This window comes from Harpegnathos saltator, unplaced genomic scaffold (assembly GCF_003227715.2).
Source record: "Harpegnathos saltator strain DR-91 unplaced genomic scaffold, Hsal_v8.6 scaffold203, whole genome shotgun sequence".
Taxonomy (NCBI): domain Eukaryota; kingdom Metazoa; phylum Arthropoda; class Insecta; order Hymenoptera; family Formicidae; genus Harpegnathos; species Harpegnathos saltator.
The window spans coordinates 1,247,138-1,271,857 of NW_020229988.1; the positions used below are offsets into that span (position 1 = coordinate 1,247,138).

General features: G+C 38.4%; 4 protein-coding genes across 4 annotated transcripts; 3 read left to right on the forward strand and 1 right to left on the reverse strand.

The window, feature by feature from the left end:
- Positions 1–317: 317 nt before the first annotated feature.
- On the forward strand, positions 318–2,475 carry LOC105181600 (odorant receptor 49b). The gene is made up of 5 exons (XM_011138480.3): positions 318–776; positions 1,500–1,599; positions 1,715–1,816; positions 1,879–2,037; positions 2,181–2,475. Exons 1-5 carry the CDS (start codon positions 382–384, stop codon positions 2,250–2,252), a joined length of 828 nt encoding a protein of 275 aa, XP_011136782.2. The 5' UTR covers positions 318–381; the 3' UTR covers positions 2,253–2,475.
- A 1,196-nt stretch (positions 2,476–3,671) lies between these two features.
- LOC112588376 (uncharacterized) lies at positions 3,672–4,721 on the forward strand. The gene has a single exon (XM_025298081.1). It carries the CDS (start codon positions 4,374–4,376, stop codon positions 4,692–4,694), a length of 321 nt encoding a protein of 106 aa, XP_025153866.1. The 5' UTR covers positions 3,672–4,373; the 3' UTR covers positions 4,695–4,721.
- On the forward strand, positions 4,716–6,687 carry LOC105181601 (odorant receptor 22c). The gene is made up of 5 exons (XM_025298080.1): positions 4,716–5,224; positions 5,630–5,729; positions 5,834–5,935; positions 6,001–6,159; positions 6,314–6,687. The coding sequence occupies exons 1-5, from the start codon at positions 4,830–4,832 to the stop codon at positions 6,368–6,370; spliced, it is 813 nt and encodes a 270-aa protein (XP_025153865.1). The 5' UTR covers positions 4,716–4,829; the 3' UTR covers positions 6,371–6,687.
- A 2,845-nt stretch (positions 6,688–9,532) lies between these two features.
- Positions 9,533–10,486, reverse strand: crim (QVR superfamily protein crim). The gene is made up of 3 exons (XM_011138452.3): positions 10,296–10,486; positions 10,082–10,216; positions 9,533–9,990 (listed from the first exon to the last, which is right to left on the reverse strand). Exons 1-3 carry the CDS (start codon positions 10,339–10,341, stop codon positions 9,710–9,712), a joined length of 462 nt encoding a protein of 153 aa, XP_011136754.1. The 5' UTR covers positions 10,342–10,486; the 3' UTR covers positions 9,533–9,709.
- Between the last annotated feature and the right edge of the window lie 14,234 nt (positions 10,487–24,720).

The window sequence follows — 24,720 nt, forward strand, 5'->3', positions numbered from 1 at the left end:
TTGCCACAGAACGTTAGTACATGCAAGATGCGGTGTATGAAGTTGTATCAGTTCGTCTCTGCGACACTCACCGTGTCCGTGATATCATCAATATTATATGCTCTGGTGAAAAATCTAAATGACCCAAATCTCGCTGTACAATCTGCTCTGGGTCTATTCCCTTGCAGCCACGTTCTTTGGAATATTTTGTGCCACGTAATTATTTATCAACGCTTACAAGTAACTAACATAAATATTGTTTTTTTAAATATATAAAAGTTGTTGTCCTCTCCTTTTCTCTCATTCTCTCTTCCTTTTCTTCTTCTTTGACTTCTTCAAACATCTTCAGTCAATACGACTTTATTTTAATGCTTTGACGGATTGCAGTGCGTTACGTCCGAAATGGAGAACTTTTGCTCGCTAATCGAGCCTCACGAAGAAGCGATTGTTCAGCGAAATTACATCGATAAATATGCTAGCTTTTACGGCCTTTGCATAGCTTCGTTCTACATGACTCTTTTTGCTCTGTTCGCGGGGCCTATTGTGTTGGACCAGCCACTCCCAGTACTTGCCGATTTTCCGTTCGACGCGTCTCGTCAACCGCTGAGAGCTATTACATACGTACATCAAATTGTCGTGGGGTTGCAAATAGCCGCGCAGTTGTCAGTCAACGCTTTCATGGCACTGCTGCTCTGGCTGACATCTGCGAGATTTAAATTGTTGACCGAGGATATACGAGCAATCACGAATATCTACGATTTCATAAAGTGCATCGAGAAACATCAACATTTACTTAAGTATGATGTCGTTACTTTTACACTTAGGGGGCCAAGGTGATTCTGACTGATTACATTACGCTCGCCCGCTACTATATTTATATTTTCAGTATATTTATATTATATTTATATTATATATAATATATTTATTATATTTATGTATTTTCAGAGGAAAAGATTGATATATTTTCGTGGAGAGTATCAGTCATCGTGAAAAAATTTTATATATAAATTAAAAATAGCTTTTATATATAAATTTCAAGAGGTCTGTGACAACGTGATGATAAGATAATCTGATGATGTGATAATAAATATCTGAGTCTATCACGTAAGCTTTGTTTCTCACTGTGACTGACACCATCTCCCAGAGTTCCAATCTCTTCTTCATTTAAACCAGTAACATTTCGCTAGTTTCTCAAATTTCCTAGCATATATACAAATATATAGTTATATTTTTGGCGCTTTGTATTAGACATTTCACCGCATTGACAGGAATGCTGTTTTCAGTATTTTATTATGTTACAAATGTATACGTATATTTTCTACGTTTCATTCGTGTAAATTTATGAAAGCTGGATATCATTTACTATAATAACATGCTCGTTGAGAAGCTTCATATGCAAAGTATTCAGTTAACGTTTTTGCCCATAAGTGCCCATAACTAAACATAGCCCGCAAATAACAGCATACACGTGAAACAAAATACCAAATTATGAAACAATAATATAAATAACAATATCTTAGATACGCAAGGGAAATTGCTCTTACAGTCCGTCCTTTTGCATTGGGAACTGTGTTTTTTAGTACCGTGTCGTTGATAGTATTTGGTCTTATTATGATTGCAGTAAGTACAATTTCGTAGATTTATCTAGCGTTTCTGTATATTCCCGATATCGAGAAGAGAAATTGTCATTCAGAATTGTAATATAATTACTTATCATATCTGTGCGTCTAAACAGGGAGCATCGTTACCACTGAAAATTCAATTTATCTTCTTAGCCTTCAGCGCATTATCGGAGGTATTTATGTATGCGTGGCCAGCCGAACATTTAATTCACATAGTGAGTCCGTTATTTGTAAACAATGTATTATAATGTCATTATTTCATAACATCTTTTTTTAGAGCAGTGACATAGCGCAAGCAGCATTTGAAATGAACTGGTACGATGAATCAGATAATTTCAGGAAGAACGTGCAAATAATTATATTAAGAAGCCAGAAACCAATAATTGTTGCGTTGCCATGTGGTCTACCTTCGCTATCTTTACATTATTACGCATCGGTGAGTTATTGCGTGACTTCGACAACTGATTTCTCGATAATTTGCCAACATTTGCATTTTATATATTGCAACAAAGATAAATGCACACATAATAATTATTTAGCGAAAAAAAATATATTTCTTTAATATCATAAATGTTTCAGTATTTATCAACTATATTTTCCTACTTCACTACAATGCGAATGATGTTCGAAGAGCAAAACGATCAAGTTTAAACAAAAGAGTGTAGTTTCGATAAGTTTTGATGAAGAAGAGTTTTTTCTGCACTGTATCATATAAATTATTAAATTATTGTATTAGTAGCTTATAAATAGGTAGCTTATTTAGATTAAATATTACCGTAAAAATTCTCTAGTAAGATCTCGTAACTTGATAAGGTATATATAGATTATGCCAGCAAATTTCGTATTGTACCAGGTCTGTAAATATGAAACCGGAATTTGCCCATAAATGGCCCTAGCTGTCAATGTAGTTACCGTCAAACCGCGTCATTGGCGCCATTTCCATTTGTTGACATCTGATAAAGATTTTCAACTCACAACAATACAAGTTTCATACAACAGCATAGTTTGTAATAGCGTTGAACATGTCGAATTTTGTGCCTGGAAGCTACGATTTGCGGACAGCATTGATTTTCTGTTACCATTTGAAGAAAACTGCTGCAGAATCGCATCGAATGCTTGTCGAAGCTTACGGTGAGCATGCTCTTGATAAATCACAGTGCTTTGAGTGGTCTAAAAAATTCAAACGTGGCGATTTTGACGTGAGAAACGAAGAACGTGGAAGACCACCGGAAAAGTTTGAAGACAGCGAATTGCAAGCATTGTTGGATGAGGATAACGCTCAAACGCAACAACAACTCGCGGATCAATTAAATGTGACACGAGAAGCCGTCTCCATACGTTTGAAAGCCATGAGAAAGATCCAGAAGATGGGAAAATGGGTTCCACATGAACTGAATGAAAGACAGCAGGAAAACCGAAAAACCACTTGAGAAATGCTGCTCGCTAGGTACAAAAGAAAGTCATTTCTCCATCGAATTGTGACTGGCGATGAAAAGTGGATATATTTTGAGAATCCTAAGCGTAAAAGATCATGGGTGGATGGTTCCAGGCGAACCATCGACATCGACTGCAAGGCTAAATCGCTATGGACGGAAGACAATACTCTGTGTTTGGTGGGATCAGAAGGGTGTGATCTATTATGAGCTGCTAAAACCTGGCGAAACCGTTCATACTGAACGCTACCGACAACAAATGATCGATTTGAATCAAGCTTTGCGTGAAAAACGACCAGAATATCAAAAAAGACAACACAAAGTGATTTTGCTTCATGATAATGCACCATCACACACAGCAAAACTGGTCAAGGAAACGATTGAGGCGTTTAGTTGGGAAATACTTTCGCATGCGGCTTACTCACCAGACTTGGCTCCGTCCGATTACTACTTATTTGCATCGATGGGACACGCACTTGCTGAGCAGCGCTTCACTTCTTACGAAAATGTACGAAAATGGCTCGATGACGGGTTTGCCTCAAAAGAGCAACAGTTTTTTGGCGTGGCATCCACAAATTGTCAGACAGGGTGGGAAAAATATATAGCTGGCGATGGGCAATACTTCGAATAAAATATTTTTTATCATTTTCATACAATAAACATGTATTTTCTATACAAAAATTCCGATTTCATATTTACAAACCTGGTATAAGCTTGCGCAATACACATTGTGGGTGTAAACACGAGATGAAGGAAATATCTTTCTCACCTTCCACTCATCTCTACAATATTCAGGTTGGCGATAGATGTCTTACTATTCAGTGTGTACCTTCTGAAACAATAATTTAACAAGTGCAAATTATCTCCAAATAACGTCGGCTAAATTATTCACCTCTCTTGTCGCTTGCATTCAGACTATAGATTATAAGTGGTGTTGAAAATTCTACACTATCAGAGCTATCTTGTGTTCGACTGACGTTTTACATTTCAGCATGTCTGTAAAAGCATACATTAATTTAATTCGTTATAACTCACGCTGTCTGACTTATATCAAGGGGAAATAGGATAGTAAATATTAACTCTAGACCTTTCAAGCTTCCATTTTCATCGCACATTTTGCACGAATATTATCTACGCTATATATCCAGCGTCGAATAAAAATTTATGACACGATGTATAGAGCTTCTCGAATGAAATAAAACCTCGCTGTATCGTGTATTCAATTCGTATTTCTCATCGCAAATTCTTCTATTGTCGATTATCCGCACACAATGAGGAAAATGATTCCTGATAAACATTAGTCATCTACGATACTATTGTACAACGATTCAGCGTAACTATGCAACTGAAAGTAACACTGAAGAAGGTGATTGCCATCGTAAAGTTGAGTCTATTTCTCATATGGTTTTGGCCGCTGCCAAAGAACGCTAGTACAGGCAAGATGCTGTGCATGAAGTTATATCAGCTCATCTCTATGATATTCATCGTGACCGGGATGGCATCAATGTTGTACGCTGTTGTGAATAATCTGTATGACCTTAATCTCTTTGTAAAATCAGTTCTGGGTGTATTCCCTTGCATCCACATTATTTGGAATATTTTGTGCCACGTAATTATTTATCGACGCTTACAAGTAACTAACATGGATATTGTTTCTTAAAGATATATAAAAGATGTCTCCCTCTCTTTTTCCCTCTTTCACAATTCCTTTTTTTTTCCTTGTCTTCTTCACACATCCTCAGTCAATACGACTTTGTTTTAATGTTTCGACGAATTGCAGTGCGTTACGTACGAAATGGAGAACTTTTGTTCGCTAATCGAGCCTCACGAAGAAGCGATTATCCAGCGAAATTACATCGATAAATATGCCAGCTTTTACGGTTTTTGCATAGTTTCGTTGTATGTGGCTCTTTTTGCTTTGATAATGGGACCTATTGTGCAGGACCAATCACTCCCAACACCTGCCGATTTTCCGTTCGATGAGTCTCGTCAACCGCTGAGAGTTATTACATATGTACATCAAATTATCATAATCCTGCAATTAGCCGGGCATTTCTCGGTCAATGTTTTCATGGCACTGCTGCTCTGGCTGGCATCTGCGAGATTCAGATTGTTGACTGAGAATTTGCGAACAATAACAAACATCTACGATTTCGTTAAGTGCATCGAGAAACATCAACATTTACTCGAGTATGATGTCGTTACTTTTACACTTAGAGTCAAGATAATTCTGACTGACTATGTTTACGCTCGCGCGTCACATATATTTTTAGTGGAAAAGATTGACATATTTTCGAGAAAAGTATCAGTCATTGTGAAAAAATTTTATATATAAATTAAAAATAGCTTTTATATATACATTTCAATAGCTCTGTGACAACATGATGATGAGATAATCTGATGATGTGACAATAAAGTCTGAATAACGCCTATCACATATCACGTTGCTTCACACTGTGACTGATATTATCTCCCAGAGTTTTAATCCTTTCTTCATTTAAGCCAGTAACCGGCCGGTATAAGCCCAGGAATAACAGCATACACGTGAAACAAATTATAAATTATGAAATAATAATATAAATAACAATATTCTAGATACACAACGGAAATTGCTCTAACAGTTCGTCCTTTTGCATTGGGAACTGTATTTTTTACTACTTTATCGTTGATAACAATCGGCCTTATTATCATTGCAGTAAGTACAATTTCGTAAATCCGCTTAGCGTTTCTGCATACTCCTCATATGGAGAAGAGAAATTCAGAATTGTAATATAATTATTTATCTGTGTGTCTAAACAGGGAACATCGTTATTATTGACAATTCAATTTGTCTTCTTAGCCTTCAACGGATTAATGGAGGTATTTATGTATACGTGGCCAGCCGAACATTTAATTCATACAGTGAGTCCATTATTTATAAAAAATGACGTAACTGAATGTCCTTATTTCATGACATCTTTTTTTAGAGCAGCGGCATGGCGCAAGCAGCATTTGAAATGGACTGGTACGAAGAATCAAATCATTTCAGGAAAAGCGTGCAAATGGTTATCTTAAGAAGCCAGAAACCAATTATTGTTGCGTTGCCCTGCGGTCTACCTACGCTATCTTTACATTATTACGCATCGGTGAGATATAGAGTAGCTTCAACAATCGCTAAGATTTCTCGATAATTTGCCAAAATGCATTTGCAATATACATATTGCAACAAAGATAAATGCACATATAATAATTATTTGGCGAAAATAAAAATATATTTCTTTGATATCATAAATGTTTCAGTATCTGTCAACTATATTCTCCTACTTAACTGCAATGCGAGTAATGTTCGATGACTAAAGCGATCAAGTTTAAACAAGACAGTGTAGTTTCGGCGAGTTTTGATAAAGAAGAGTTCTCTGCACTGTATCATATAAATTACTAAATTATTATATTAACAGCTTATTTAGATTAAATACTATCTTAAAATCTCCCCCAAGTGATCTCGTAATTTGGTAAGATATACTCGCATATAGATTATGCCACTAACATCGCGCGACTTTTTAATGACAGATTTTGTTAAATGTTCAAGCTATTTTAAAGTCACTATAATAGCTGTAATTCGGTATGATACAATAACGTAAAGGCGCAAGCATATTCAGGGTGTTCCATTTTAATGTCCCACCCCAAATAACTCTTCAGTATTGAAGTTTCAAGGAAAATAATCTCAATAAAAGTTGTAGGGATTTAAATTAGCTACCTTATGATAACCTTGATTTTGATCTTGATCTCTATTTTCAAAGTCATTTGAAGGTCAAATTGCGTTTTTTAAATGGGAACCTTTATTTTTTATTACACTGTTTTTTTCTACTAGTTAATTTTTGTCTAAAACATTTTTTTATTTGTCTAATATTTTTCGAGATGTTTGAGGAAAACTTGATAACTTTTTCAATATTTAACTTACGATATCTCGCTAATTATTTGTCGGAAGAAAAGTTCTGATTTTATTTTTGATATTTTAATTTCCAAAAATATGTTAACAAAGCGGCCTTTAACATATTCTTGAACTTAACAGAAAGTTTAGTAATTTCTTCCAAAATATTACAGATATCGTAAATTAAATACTGAAAAAGTTATCAAGTTTTCCTCAAATATCTCCAAAAATATTAGATAAATAAAAAAATATTTTAGACAAAAGTTGTTCAAATTAACTAATAGAAGAAAACAGTGTAATAAAAAAGAAGGGTTCCCATTAAAAAAACGCAAGTTGACCTTCAAATGACCTTGAAAATAGAGGTCAAGGTCAAAGTCAAGGTCATTATAAGGTAGCTCACTTTAATTCCTACAACTTTTATTCAGATCATTTTCCTTGAAACTTCAATACTGAAGAGTTATTTGGGGTAGGACATTAAAATAGGACACCCTGTGTACGTCATTTTCGTATTTTCAGTAATTTCATCTTGATATTTTAATATATAGAAAAACTTAAAATTCTTTTCAATGATTCGAACAATTTACTTTGATATAAGGTTCAATAACAATAAAATATTAATTGATATAATAATTAAAAAATATATCTTCACATTATATATATATATATATATATATATATATATATATGTAATATGCTATAATGTGTGCTGGGAAGTTTCCATTTTACGGTGAAATCCTTCCCGATGGGCGGCGGTGAATACCACGGGAAAGAATATCGCAATTACTGTCTGTACTGAAACGTCATTTAAATTATTCATCTATTCTTACCCGTTAATTTTCTTTCATAGGCGATACGCTACAGACGATAGAGAAAGCTTTTATATATTTTAAAGAAGCATATACCAAACAAAATAACATGTAATGATTATAGTCTTTGTGCTCTTTCACATGCGCTCCTCGTTTAATAAAATTAATAGCGATGAAAAACTGATAAAAAACAGATAGAAAATCTGCATATGGTTAAAATTTAAATAGACTTCTCAAAAAAATTAACATCTGCGTATAGAAAACATCTATATAATCGATATATAAATAAATTATTTGAAAACTCTGATTTGCTAAGGGTGTGGTTCTCTTATTTGCAAATATTTTCTGCAAAATATTCGTAACACATTATTTGGGAAATGAATTTCCCAAATATTCCACACGTTGTTTGAGGGGAATGAATTATGTAGGCAATATATATACTTTATACATTTTTTATATTATGGTATTATAAATTTATAAAAATATTCGATATAAAAGCATAATAGCATAAAAGCATAAAAGCATAATAATAAAATGTGTATGTACAATAATGTAGAAAGAACAAATTTGTACTATATTATGTAGAGATTCTAAAGATTAAAATGAACTATAACTTTCCTTTTACATAAAGTCGTATAATTGCATGAATGGACGGCTGTGCGATATTTATTAACTTTCTTTTTGTAAAAATACTTATTTAATAATACTTACACATATAATAGCTATAGCATATTAAGCTTAATGTTTAATGCAATCTTATATAACATACGTTATACATATAGTTATTTTATATGTATTTTATTATTTTTCACCTATTATATTAATGGACGGCTGTGCGATGTGTAATAATCTCTTTTTAGAAAATACTATGTATATGTTAACATATAAATTTATACGATTCTATGTAAGTGTATATTAACATTTCGGATGCGGAATGTCCCAAACCTAAACAATTGTTGAGGACTGAATACCTTGTATTGTCGTAAATTAATTGATAAAAGAAAAATAATTTTTCAAAGATCGAAAGCATCATCAGCTAAGCCAAATGAAATGTTTCTTGTTACAGTCATTGATATATGCATCACAATTGATGTGTGTCGAAAGTATAAGTAGAAGAAATTTATAGAGAACATATATGCATCCATAGCACTTAGAAAGTTAATAATATTGAAGTGCATTATGTACAATTAACGTGAGTTAAAATATATATTTATAAAACAATAGACTATATATAGGTTAAATATATTGTATTATTATAACGTGTATAAATATTCAGTATATTAAAATTCTAAAATTGTTGTGAATTTTGAACATAAGTTATATTAAATTAAGTTTTTTGACATCGTTTCTGACATTATCAGATCTTGTGTATGTTTTCAATGTTTATGTAAGTTTTAGTCATTTAAAGATAAATTAATATATCCCTATATGTTCATATATAATCTAAAATTATATACTATAATCAATAAAATTGATATACCAAATAGTTAATTTTTTATTGGCATATCAATAAAATTATATATGAACATATAGGGATATATTCATTTATCTTTAAATGACTAAAACTTACATAAACATTGAAAACATACACAAGATCTGGTAATATCAGAAACGATGTCAAAAAACTTATGTTCAAAATTCACAATTTTAGAATTTTGATATACTGAATTTTATACTAGTTATATTAATACAAAATATTTAATCTATATATAGTCTATTATCTTATATGTATTTTAACTCATGTTAATTGTACATAATGCACTTCAATATTATTAACTTTTTAAGTGCTATAGATGCATGTTCTTTATAATCAAAATTATAACAGATCTATAAGTTCATATATAATCTAAATCAATAAAATTGATATGCCAAATAGTTAATTTTAATTCTACATAAGTATAAAAAGTAAATATGAGATTCTGCAAGAGATATTTGGCGAAAATTGTTTGAAATTCATTTTCAAGATGTAAAATAGTACGTAAGAGTTCCTAGAAATACAAGTAGCATCGAAACAGCAATATTCCCTGCGCTATTACATCTGTGATCAAAATAACAGAAACACCATGTAACCTCATCGTAATAATCACGGTGAATATCTAACTGGTGAATGGTGTTATTGACATAATGCCCCAATCGCACATCTTTAGCAGCAGGTCTACAACCTTCATAATGATCAGCAGGAATATCTGTTCTGAAGCTACGTACAGAACTCAAACATTCACGTGTAATGACTGTCTCAGCTGAAAAAGTTTAGTTATATGTTGATATAATTTTAAAGGAATCAATCAAAGATGTTGAAAAATAATCATTGTACACAACATGAGTCATTACCTCCTTTACGCTCGATTATCTTTACACACTTGTCATCATACTCTGGACAAGTCTCTCCCCAATACCATAACCAATTTAAAGGTGTCCCGCAGCCGGGATGATTACTGTTACATCTATAACAGTACAAAGTGTTTCCTGCAATTTGAATGTTGTTAAACCAAAGCAGCAAACACGTTTCAGCCACGCCCTGTTGCATCAAGATAAAACATTATACCTTGGCACACTAAAATACTCCAAACGAAAATTGTGAGATATAACATTCTCGTTATTATAATGAAATATTTACAGAGAGTTTTCTATTGAATATACTTTTGTTTATCCTCGTATGACACAAAATTATCCGGAGATTCCAAGCTACAATGCTGTAGACAGTATAGACACTGATGACATATTAACAAAGACTGTTGGTCTTACCATCTTGCTTTACATTAGCGCCCTCTTACGAGTATCATGGCTAGAATATGAAGTTGCAGCTTGAAATAAGCATAAATGGTAACAGATATGGAATACCTCGTCGGTAATACAACTAAACGCACTATCTGGCAGTGTCACAGAAAGATTTCTTGCTCCAAACGGGTTCGAATCTCGGTTAGATGAAGTTAGATGGAGTTTGAGTCAGTGGAAAACGATTCAAGTTTTGAATAGGTATCTAGATTCAAGCCTCAGCTCGGTAACTTGGTAGTTTCAGTAATTCCCTGCTACGAGTCGCCACCAGCTGCAACGAGAGGACGTGGTCGTGATACAAGCGATTAGAAAAACCCTTTCTACTCTCTGACTGTGCTTCGAACAGGACCGCGCGCGATATACTCGACAGGTAATTTCTCGCTTTTATTTACCAATAAGAAATAAAAGTTCTTTTAACCAACAAACTGCGCGCCAACATCGATCTGAAAAGAAGTACGCACGTATAAAGGATGCATTTCGTTTAACAGGTCGGTTAACAGGTCAGTTCGATTATTTTAACGAACGCTCCTCTTTCCAACATATCGTACGGGACAACGAGGTACAATCAACCACAGAAATAACACAACTTCCTCTGCAAATACGAAACAGGTCAGAATTAAGAAAACTTGTCTGTTTGAAACGTGTTGCTTCTGAACATTTGCATTTGAATGAAAATGCGGTGAATAATTGGCGATATCTGAAACATGGGCTTATCGATGCGCACTTACATAATGACGCAATATTTATCCATGCCAAAATTTCAATGCTGCAACCGGACAAAATATTAAAAAAAAAAAATCGGTGCGTGTGAAATTTATTCTTCCGCGTCCTTCGACAACGCTGGGAATTAGCCCCGACGTGAAAACATCGATTGTGATCCTTGCCGAACACGGTTATGTTTATTTCATAATCGTGCAAAAAATTGACACACGAAAGTTGCATTCAATTAGCAGCTGCAATTCCTCGCAACATAAATACCCGCGATGAATATTCACATTGAATTTATAAACGGTCCCAGTTATTTCCGCGCGGCAATCAATTCGCAGTAATTATACCCGTTACAGCGCGCGCGTGCACCATCCTCTCCCTTTTGAGCTTTTGAACTTTCGCTTCGATATCGTCGTGCGTTATGCAGATTATCGTCAAAACATTTAAACGCGTTAACGCCGGAGCTTTGCGCGGTAGCGCGCAACCGTTTATCGCATCATTCTCGCGACGGCGAAACTTTATGCTCGCCGGTTTTTAGCGTAGATTGAACCGAGAGTTGTGTTTTTCAATTTAGCCTAGCCGTCCCTCGCCGCCACTACGGCTGCCCTTGCTGCCGCCGCTATGTGAGGTGATTACGAAATTACACGAATGCGTGCATCGCATTTCGATTAAAACGGACACGGTTCTTTCGGGACGGTACTTTCATCGGAAAATCCGACGACGGCTGCCGCGAATATTGGCGATAATATCATTCGCGCAGCCGTACGATCGATATGCGTACGTAGCGATAAATACTTTTCGCGCCGCTCGCGCCCGCGCTCTTGTGTATTTTTTACTCGCGCGCGCATTCCGGTCGGTTAAGAATTAAGAAACAGTGAAACGTAACCGGGAAGAAATACGTCGGAATCTACGTGCTGTCACTTACATTTTTCGTAAGAACGCGGCGATACGGCTCGCGACGATTCTTCTTCGCAAATGTCCTGTCGATTCTGCCCGACCGCAACTGCGGAATGTAGTTGTAACCGCACGAGCACACGTTCCTTTCCCCCATTGTAAACCTTCTGAAAAATTTCAACCTGGTTTTCTTTCACAACGAGTTTTAACAGGGTTGCTCGATACTGTTCTCGACGTTTGAGAAGTAATAATTCAAAATATGGACATTTTATCCCATAAAGATTTTTTTCTTCGAATTTTGTATTTCTTTACGACCAAGCTTTAATTCAAGTTTTAATCAACGAGCTTTGAGCAGTAACGATAAAATTGCCATTAATAATAACTCGGGGATTTCCCACCGACGGGAGCTGCCAATTGTCAGCTTTTATTTATCCCACGCATCGAAATAAAAAAAAAAAATCGTCTCGCCCACGTCACACAGAGATACGGGATGGAGGGAGATACGAGAAGAAACATAATTCGGCATTAACATGCGCGCAAACGAAGTTGGGGCATCTCTAGGAAGATATCGCAAATTCCACCATAATATCCCAGAACGTATAGATCGATATCTACGCATCGATGCCGCAATAGATAACGTCGCCGATATTTACTGCAGCAACTTAGGGTCGTTCGCGATATCTTACGGCAATTCTCGGCGGCGAAATTGGCGGCAGTATATTACCCGACGGTGAGATATCGAATAGAGAAGTCTTCATTGTCACCGCGCGAGATCTCGGATTTCGTTCTTATCCTCGGACACAAGCGGCGAAAACTTTCCACGATAAACTCGCTCGGCGACGTTCCCGAAACGTTTCCGGCTTTCCCGTAGACCCGGATTCGCGTGCGCACGCCGAAAACGCGATTTCGTAATCTCGCAGAAAGTATATAGTTATATAGCCTTCTTCTTCCTCCTTACGTCTTTCGAGATACCGAGAGATATAGATGCGAAATGGGGCAGGGATTGGACCGGGACAAGGGGAAAATAAGGGGGAACGGGGCGCGGGCGGGTAAGGTAGGGGCAGCGCGCGCGGTTGGGGAAGGATTTGGGATATCTCATGGATTCAGAGAGTAGCCGCCGGAGGCGTTCAACCAATTAGCTAACTCCACGGCACTTCGCCCTCGAAACCGCTAACGAAGAACCTAAGCGAACGAAGAAAACCGGGCGGTAGGGCGGAAATCCACCTACTCCTATAAGGACGCCATCGCTCGCGGCGTGGGTTCGCTCCGAGGTATTTCTCGGCGTTTCTGCTCGATCCTCCGAGGACGTATGGTACATATAAATTATGCTTAGCCCGTAGCGTATCGGGATTTGACATCTGAAACCAAAACTCCTCACATTTTCTTTGGTATACATGTAGCGGGGAAGATGGAGATTTTCCTTTTCTCTTCTCTCTCTCCCTCCCTCTCTCTCTCTCTCTCTCTCTCTCTCTCTCTCTCTCTCTCTCTCTCTCTCTCTCTCTCTCTATCTCTCTTTTTCATTTACACGGTCTGGCCGCGACGATTGAGGGCAACATTTCTTTCTCTCGAGATTATCGTATACATGGAATTTATTACATCTCGTGATACTGAGAAACCGTAAATGATACACTGGGAGTGAGAGAAAAGCGATCGAAAGAAACTCTTGGAATGAAACGGTATCCCATCGAAAATATGATCGCGAAAGAAAAAGTAAGCGATGACGATAAAAATAATAAACTTCTATAAAAGAAAAGGTACTGTTATTACAATTTGATCGTTGCCAGTCACAATAAAAAAGATAACAGAAGAAAAAGAAGACAAAGGACGCGATTCGAGTGAAAAATGCAATATCAAGGTATCACTTTCAGTCTTTGTGGAGCAAATTGAAAAGTGCTATTGGAGAAGAAATTAAAAAATTGAAGAGATTTCAATTTAAAGTGAAAACTATCAGCACGCGCGCTTGACTATTCTTGTTTTTCTCGAAACCCTATTTGCTGTTTTATCAATGTCGAATCCCCGTGTATGATTTCGAGTTTCTCGTAAAGATCGGGTCGAGCAGGAAATAAAAGCGTCACTTTACCGGAAAGTAAACGCTTTTTTTTTTTTATACTCGAGTGAAATTGCCGTTTGCCTCGTTCACCGTTCAAACTGACTCGACTTTTATCAAGCAGAAAGACTTTAATAACGTTCAAGTACAGCTCTGTTTGGATTACGAGTGAGAGAATGACGCAGCGTGTTGCATTTCTCTTTCATGTCGAACGCATTAAATTCTCATTAGATAATTTCGTTATTAAATTGCTGCCGATAAAACGAAAAATGATAATTGCGCCGATAACAGATTAAAGTCTGTTACGCGAGCATTTGAAGAATATTACAAAGGGAGAAATATAAAAATATCAATTACAAGAAGATGAGTGGAAGAAATTTAAGCTTGTAAATCAACGACTCTTTTTTGAATTGTTTTCATATTAATTTGGAAAGAGAAGGGAGAAAAAAATGTTTGGCCGGATGAGCCAATTTCCTGATGCAATATGAACGATTCATAAATTCCAACTGAAAACACCAGGATGCTCTGTTTAAGTTGATCTTGAAGAAATCTTAACGATTTAGATCGACTTCTGGTAACTTCAGCCGAAATTTTCGAAACGTTCGTACTTCAGCAGAAAATTGTTTCATTCACACAAATATTTTTCTCCGTGAGGAAATTTATGAGAAACGTTGATCAATGTGTAGGTTTCACTTATCTAGCTATTGCCAATACAACGGGAGAACGTCGCCAATGCGTCAGGAGAGAAAACGCTCGCTATTTAAAAAAGTGAACTGGTGTACACACGGAATTGATTTGTCCCTGTCTGTGTGCTTTCTGCACACGCGTAATAAGGGAGAGAGAAGATCTTTGATCTTATCCTTAAAGGACAAGAGCATACAGTCGTGCATATAATCCGCAATTCACGTCACGTTCAATTTCTTGTTTATCGATTCGAAGCGAATTAACCCGGAACGCGCGGCAGTCTACGACTGCGAAGAGATTTATCGTTATTTCGAGTCTCGTGGACTCTCCTTCGCGACAAGCATCAGAAACTGAACCGATACTCGCACGCTTCCCCCCCCCCGCTCTCTCTCTCTCTCTCTCTCTCTCACACTCTCTCCTCTCTCTCTTTTTTACGCCTCGTACGTCTATTCCTGCGCCCGACATGATGGCGTAACTTTGCATAGCTCGATATGAGCCACCCGCACGTCATCCGTATGTACAAAACCTTCCAGTCGAATCTTGCGATCGAGAGAAGGCGTACGAGAACGCGGAACACGGAGAGCCGGAGCACGATTCGTCGTTCGCATCGCAAGATAAGCTACGAGGCGAATACGAAAGTCCCCCTTTGCAAATACATAGGAAACACCGTCCCTTGCACTCTGCGCCTCGCACTCGGCAGGACAAGTGCACCGATGGCCATTTTATACAAGTATACCATTTGTTGGCCATTTGTCGTTATTTTTTATACTAAACATAGGAAACTTCGACCCCCATTGCCAGACAGATTGCTGATTATGTATGTACGCATGCTCGAAGGGATTGTTACTTTCGTCAAATATCATTCTAACAGATCCGGATTAGGCTTTCCTCCTCTTTAATGCATCCTGCTGCTCTTATTTATTTGTATCGGAAATTCGCTCCCGCGATTAATCACGTCTATCATACAATTTTTTTTCTTGTAAGCACCGATGAAAAAGTCTGTTAGAAAAAGTCTGATAAAAAAGTCTATCAGACGTTGACGTTTCAACGTGAAACGGCTGTTTTAGAGTCATTTTAGAATTATCTTGCTCGACAATAGAAAGATGAACGATGCTATTAATAGGCATATAGCAAACTCCAGGTGAATTCTGGCGTCTTGGAACGCAGACTGTGGCTCGATGAAAAATTTGGCAAGCAAATTTATCGTTGCCAGTTGCATCTACGAGCTGACTAGAAGATATATCAGAACGCGTCGAACATGTGTCGCGTTTGAGAGGAGAGAAGTGTAGAGACAGAAAAGGAGAGGGAGAGAGAGAGGGGGGAGGGGAGAGAGAGAGAGAGAGCAAAACGTACACGATTGATTTTAATATCTGAAATATTAATTGTGCGTTGGTAAAATCGTTTTCGCATCTGCACGTCGCATCTTCGTCGTATCGCGGCTAGCAATTATGACCGAGACCGTAAAAAGATATGTACCTGCGCGAATACTACGTATTATCCGTGGATTACTTTTGACTGGTTGAGTTTATCAAGTGACCGACACGTCAATATCATGTCCGTGTACACGTTCGAGCTTTTCACACATGCCGGCGGTACACACACCTATATACTCATCTTTTGAATACAGCGATAACGACAGTACGAAGGAAATTGAACGTCATGGCGAGTGAAACGCCGTTAGAAAGAAAAGCCGATTGACCCGATTCGACGTTCTGTCAACGATTAAAAATGAAATACCGTGTGGCGATACATATAAAAGAATGTCCGAGACGGAAATACGACACCGTCGGACATCTGATTTTATTCTCGCGTAAAAATCATCGGCAAGATAAAACGGTAATTACGCGGAGCTGGCGTGCGCTGCGCTCGCGGAGAGAATATGCAGTATTTTTTCCTCCCGTAGCATAAATTCCACGTGCATTTTTGTGTATCTCCCCCCTCCCCCTCTCCGTCTCATATTCCGTTTCGATGTGCTTCTCGCGTGTGCGGCACGCCGATCAAGATCGATTTGATACTCTATAATGTTTGATATCGCAATTGTTAGTCTAACTCTGACTGCTCGCCTGACATAATCAACTGACACTAGCAACATTGGACGTCAGCATTGAAAAGGAAGGAAGTACAGCAACAGCAATAAAATGTCATAAAAGCTAAAACATCCCGCGCGAAACACACGGTCCGCTCTCCTCCTCTTCACCGCGGTTTATTACTTTAACTTCAATAGCGATTGTTACAAATTCTCTGGTCCCTCAATAGCGATCACAAACTCTGTTGCGAATACTTTACTATCTCCGGACTGCGCGCGAGAAGAGGAAATGCAGCTCACACACTGTCGTTTATTTCGCGCTACATACGGTTGGTTTGCAACGTATAAAAAAGCTCTTTAGCCTCTCTGCAGTCGAATTTGGTTTCAGTTGCAGCACACGCACGCACACGCACACACGCATACACACACACACACACACACACACACACACACACACAGCCGTGTCCGTTTGTATACGAACGAAGCTGGATATCGCCATCGAATACGATGTTCGCATGCACTCTCTACCGGTCCAACACTTTCTGCTCCCTCCTACGCAACGCCCAGAGATAGAATTTCGATTTGCTGCACATATATATATATATATATATATAACCGTGAGAAAAAGCACACGAATTGTGCCACTGGACCAATAGTCCGTTTTCGATGGCTCGTATCTCCCCCCTCCCCTCCCCGCGCTGCTGTAGCGTACCTTTTTTTATAACGTATCATCGTCAAACTGCCGCCGCGTTGTCCGTCGTGCCATTATGCGGCAGGTTGAAATTCATCGATCTGATCCACAAATAACCAAATGATCAATCGGAACTCCCCCCTCCTCTTCTTCCTCACGACTTTTTCCTCTTTAACGAACATTCGTTTGAAAAAGAGAAAAGTTGCCGTTTCAAGAATACGTATTAGTCTCGGCGACGAGGCCGATGAAGGGACGAGCGTTGCGACAACCGGAGATAAAGCGATATTTAATTCAGGAATTGGATACGATAGTTTGCGCTTTTTGTCTGCTAAAAACGCGGGTCGGCTGTAATATTTCGCGCGTGATACATAAATTCGCGAAATAAGCGCTTATCCGCTAAGCGCGATTACGAGGGAGTTCGTATCATTATAAAAATTCAATTATCACGATGGTGATTTTGCCCCCCCCCCCGCTCGCACGATGCACGCTGAAAATAAATCTTTCTGTTTCGACACCATTTGCCCTCGTATTGCGCCTCGCGAATTAGCCAGATTAATTAATTCGGATTCGTTGTCGGAACGTACGTAATCCTTTTGGGAAACATAATGCGCACTGAGATTCGACGCGAAATTGTGTATCAGTGATTTCCGAATAATTGCCCCTCCCTGTATTTTCCTCTCGCGCTTGCATTCCGGCAGTTTTACTCCTGATTATCACGCTGAAATCTTAGCGGCAGCGAAATTATGGCACGTAATACTGCACGCGTTACACATACCGTCGCAGCGCGCTACTGACACGCGCGCGCGCACCATCGGTAGTAAAAAAATTGACAGAATGCACTGGTCCTTGCGTAATTATAACGCCATTACGTAAAATTATTTCACGTAATTAAATGGACAAAATTGCAGTCAAAGGGAAGTATTTTATTATATTTTTCTACATGATGAACTTTTTTAAATTGAGGTTAATGCGGTATGGATCAGGGTGCTTTTTAAAAAAAATATTTCGTTTCACATTCGACGGAATGTGAATGTAAGTCAATGCGCGCACACTTCTTGTATGTCGTCGTCTCTATTCTTCATTTCGTTCCTTTCGAATAGATTTAACGCTGCACCGATATTACATTGTCTCGTATCACGAGGCAAAATGAATCACTTAAACGCGCCTCGTCCCTCCATTTTAATAGCGACTACCTTTCTTCCTTCATTTTCAATCGCGCCGCGGAGCAATCGTTGTTTCGAAATCGTTGTGGCGGCATAAATTATCGCGGATTTAAAGCAATTAATTATCGCGCGTCGAATTACGTAAACGTGTAAATTAGAAATCCGCGACTAATTGTATGCGCACGTCGTTGTAGAGCGGTTCATGCATTCTGCATATTTTTCGTTGCTTTCCAAGCACCCATTTCTGCCTTTGTTACGATGCAACTTGTCATTAAAACTTTCATTACACTTGCGCGCGCGCGCGCGTAACGCTCCGCATATTAAATCACGAAATTATCAGTAAATCGTAAGGCAATCGTTGTCTATTGACGTTGACTTTCTTATTTCAGACTGCCCGGAGTACTTTACGTACATACGTTCATTCGTCACACGCATTTTCTTTTTTAATTAATGTCTTGATAATTAAAAGGCTAGAGGGATGAACGAAAAAAGCTTTTTAACAAAGTCTGATACTCTGCACCTACACATGGTTGATGTCATTGAATTAAAATACTCTGAATTACGATTTATAAATATCGGAGATGTCATAAATTATTCCTTTACTTCGATCCGCAGTAACAATATTAATTCCACCACTATTAAAATAGATGTAATTAAAAAGAAAGTCTGAAATGATTTTATCGCGAATATGAGGAAGAGAATACTTTGATCAATCACGATGCTCATCTCTTCCCTAACGTTTCTGCAACATAAAAAACAGTATAGACGCGTGCGGGAGCGTAGCAAAGCATTGTTTTTTTATTTCACGTCGCTACGTTGACTCATTAACAAATTACAGCTGCTTGAAATCGCGGCATCGACAGCAGGTGTTGGCTCGGCGCTACAGTCAGTGCGAGCGAGAGCCAAACACTCTTCTCTCTCTCGCGCGCACACGCGCACGTTTGTTTTCGCGCTGTCCTCGTCTAGCCGAGTGAGCGACCGCGTTGCCATAGCGACCGCGTGGCCGCGGCGGCCATAATCGTCGAGGCCGCGGAGTGGGAGCAAGGCCGCGCTGGGGTCTGCGTGCCGTCACGTACACAGCATGGGAAACGACTTCCTAATATGGTACTGCGGAATGCGGCTATTGTTTTTCGCGCGTACATTGTGTCGCGCCGCACGTGGCCGCTCCGAGACGTCGCGCCGGGCTGATCGAGCGCGCGGATCGATAGAAAAATCGATAACTCTGCTTCCACGCGTCGTAGCGACTTGGGACAAAAACTGTTGGACGGGGAAAATTACCGCGCTTCCGATGGGCATGACATCGTTTTTCTATAGAAAAGGGATTAATTATCATAACGATTTAAACGCAAAAGACATCGATTTTTGCGTTTGCATTAAAGTGCAAATCAATCTGTGTTAAAAATCAATAGGAGCCACCAAGTTGAACTTGTAATGCAGAGCGTCAATTTTGTGTTTTCAATAAATACAAAGTGCAACTTTAAAGAGAATAAGAATAATATGATAACGAAGGAATCCCGATATATTTGGGAATAAATTTGTCAACGACGTTTTAAATATTAATGCTGCACGGAAGTATACAGGAAAAAATAATGCAAATAATGTAAACATTGTTATATATACATACATGTATATAAGAATTAAATTTTGTCGCTCGAATCGACTTTTACTTATCTCAGTATACCCTTGTGATTAAACGCCACATCTTTTCATGCGCATTAAATTTACAATTACAAATGTGTAATTTTGTTTCATTGACACTGTCTATTTTCGAAGTTAAATAATGAATCGAAATAATATTTCTTTTTCACTACATTCCGGCACGTAAACGCGCCACAACTTGCCGTTGAAAATTATATCCTTTTGCACCCCTTGCATCGTGTCGTAACATATCCGGCTGATTGCGTCTAAATGACACACACGTGTTTTCTGGCGCATTCAAGTGTTATGTTTGCGGGTGTACAATTACCCGCGCATACACATGCGCGCATGCATAGTTTTGTATCTATATACAGATGCCTATTTTAATTAATTCCGAGGCGGTGACGAAACATAAGTTACTTTGCAGTGACGGACACGCAAGCACGGTTCTCGGTGTCCTCTGCGGCGCAGTGATATGAATACATTCCGGATTATGTTTCAATTTATTTGGCGCCTATACACACGTTGTATTTTACAATTTATTTTGTTCGCACTCTTTATTATTCTTGCGCCAAAAAAAATTGGGAAATATCAAAACCTTACTTGACAGGCAGGTGTGCGAGAAGTAGGCGATATTTTATCCACCGGCAAAAATGTATCTGATTTTACAAATATGTACGACTCTTCAGTTTATAATATAAATACTCCATCATACGTATGCATCTGTCAGCGAGACAGAGGAAGGAGGATGTCAACATGCATAATACAACTTTTAGTTGTTGAACAGACATTTTATTATCGAAGCTTCAGAGTTTTCGTCTCTTACGGTTAACATATTCGCTTATTAGGAAAGACACCAAAGTGACTTTTACCGAATTTGATGGATGCCGAATATATCGCGCGATAGCGCGGGACAGAGAGAGAAGCATATTTTTTTTATCTGGCACATTCGCAAGTAATACCGTGAAGCTAACCCGGCATCTTGAATTATGAGCGATTACTTTTGAAGCTATAAAATATGAAAAGGGAAGATTGATGAAGTATATTTCAGTATATTTCATATTCGTGCAATTCTATCTTTTAAAAACAGTATTTTTTAATATATTCCGTTCTCTAAATATTTTTTAACATATTCCGTACTCTAAATATGATTTTTACGAATTTGAAAAATTTAGTCACTGGAGACTAAACTTCAAGAATATTTTGTGGCAAACTTCTTTGTCGCGTTCCCGGCTCAATTTTTCTTTTCAAGAAAATTTTGATACCGTTTATATTCTCAATTATTCTATTTTTTACCAACAGCATTAAACTAATTAGAGATAATCAGATTGCACGCGTCGAACCGTCTTGACGCGTATTTCGAGAATTAACTGTAAAATTTTGATACACAAATGTGACAATGATGTTATAAGCGATTGCAGTCGATCAATGCGATCGCGCAGAATTCGTCCGCACAGACCTGCGGACAGACAATCGTGCGTACACGCGTACCGATCACTCATCTGTTATTGATTTTCACAGCTCAGCTGGTACTGATTGTCACAGTTCAGTTAATATTGATTCTTTCAGAAACAAAAATATCAATAATAAATAAATTCGCTCGTAACAATGAAAGTTCGCCAACAATGGTCAACTTGTAAGACCAACCGTGTAATTGTTTTTCGTCCACACAATATTTGGACGCACAACACAACGAAAAGGTCAGTTTGCCGGGAAAAGTCAGCTAAACTTGGCAAATCGATAACACAAATAAGTGATTCGTACGAATGTGCGTATAATCGCGAGATGCATGTCGCAGCTTTGATCATTTTAACCGCTTACAACCAATTTGAATCGCTTATAACGCGGGAATTAATGTGACCGCGACATTTACGCGTTAAGATTCTTGACTCTAATTAATTCTCTAGATTACACGCCATTAAAATATCTCACGGTAGTTGTGAAACAACTTGTATACAAGAATATAGCGCGGGTACTTTGTGAGAGTTCCGTATTAAATTAAAAAAGTCTATTTACTTTACTTCGTAAACTATATATACCGCATTAAACTGAAAAACATTAAAGAGGCGTTACGCGAGATGAATGAAAAAAGGATAAAGTTGGAAGCATTAGTTAAAATCGCTTCTTATAAATGTATCATCGCGTAATTTCGACAAACGCGATAAATCTCGTGTAAATATCAAATATTGTGCGTTTTGAGCGCTTCGTCGAACGAGCACGATAAATTTTATATTCGAGGAAAATACGTGCACGCGCGATCGCGCGCGCTTTTGTCCAGTTGCATTCACGCCGAGACATAAAAGTGTGACAAATAAGTCGCCAATTATTGACCGTTGCATAAATAATCGCATACATAATCAGGCATCAATGACTGACGTACTGTCGTCCCGAAAGTTGTAGCATCTACCACGAGTATCCAAACTTGAAAAGAATTGAACGAGATGGCACGCGAGACCAAAGTAACCTGCGAAACTATATTATATAATTTACGCATATTTTCTCTGCTCAGTTTCGCGAAAATTGCTGTGTAATTGCTGTGAATAATGTGCGTGTAATCGCACATTTTTCGACTATTCTCTTAGACGATCTCGCGTATTTTGCCAGTATTATTTGGTGGCGTGCAAACGCAGATTGATTGATACGGGCATGTAGGATAAGCTCCATTTATTAAATTTACGTGTTGCGATCTAGCTATAGCTGGGACAGGTAAAAACGTTCGCATACCTGGCAGCAATGCCGACGCGTGTCGTTGAATCGGATCAGATTGATATCGAGTTGGGAGACGGACCTGCACTGTTATGCATTATCGATTAACACATACAGATTTTTTTATCGTATACTGACGTATAAAACAATCGTCGGTGGGAACATACGGAATATATGGCTGGCGTGATATAGAGATGTTAGCCGTAGGCTACGCGCCGCCGGTGGCAGGGCGCATGTTACACTCGCTCTTCACTCTCATTTATCGCGCAATTTTCTTCGTTCATTTATCTATATATGCCTCGACTGCATGTTTCAAGTGCGCAAAATTACCTTGGCCACTCGGCGCGACTCGAGCAGTCGTGTGTTTGAAATAGCGCGCGCGCGCGTTTACGAATATTACATCCAGGACGACGGCGGAGCTGAAAAAATGTACATGTCGATAAAGTTTTCGCGCGAACGCCGTAAACATACGCGTGTACTTTGCCGGATGCAAAGCGAGTCGTATTTGATGCGAAATGCAAAATTATAAAATACGAATATGAATTATGCATCATTATCACCGGTGACAAGATGTTCGATACTACGGGAAGGATTACACGTTATTCGCCGTGACGCAACACATCGGTCTAAAGATTCGTATTACGTATTAATAACACCTGCATGTACTCGCGATCGCGTGTCCCGCGATGACAGCGGTCGTACACTCTCGTATCGCTGATCGAAAAATTGGGGAGGTACTATTGGCGCGCCTTCCTATACATACCGAATATGATACGTTCGAACGAATTTTCGTCTAGCGTTACATCACCACGTCAATTTTTAGGTGCGGGTCCATTATATTCGCGTGAAAAAAATCACACCGCGAAATTTTCGTGGTTCCCGTCCACCATTTTCGGTGCATGCAAATGAACGCGGCTACGTGTGCGATCGCTGCTGTGAGATTGGCGGAACATTTGTTGTGGAGGGTACGCTCAAATAGAGGCGGGTGTCAATGCTGACCACAATTCACTAATTGTTTTTCGAATTCACTACAGGCGACGCGCCGCGCCGCGGTCGCAGTCGGCGATTTGTTAGCGTGTAGATATGTGTGTACCGACGGTACAAAATCTTTCGTTCGCTTCGTTTCTCCCCGCGGCCTCGCCCCGAGTTTTCTCATCTTTTTCCCCAAGACGTATCATCCGTTGCGTGAATCGCGGATAAACTTTCGGAAAGCACCCACCCGCGCCTCATTGCCGTAAATTTCATCCGCCAAATGTACTCAAATAACATTACGTTATTAGTGCATCACGCTGCTTTCTCAGATTTATCAGTGCACTGCGATTTCGTATTTATGTGATAATAATTGATTGAATGAATATTTGATCCGACCCGATGCAATGTAGCTGTGCCAATCTTGCAATTTAAACGCAATTAAACGCTTTTGCGCGAAAAGATGAGTCATCTGGGAATACGGTGAATGTTATCAGCGTTATATAAGATTGTTTAAATCTTTCTGCCATTAAATTTTCTTGCCGGTACACAAATCTATTTGTATGAAACATTCGCGTTTGAAGTTGTTTGAAGTATCTGCACCAAAACTCGTGGCAACAAAGCGTGAGTAGTTTTTGAAAGTTCATTCTGGATCGTTAATTTCCCTTT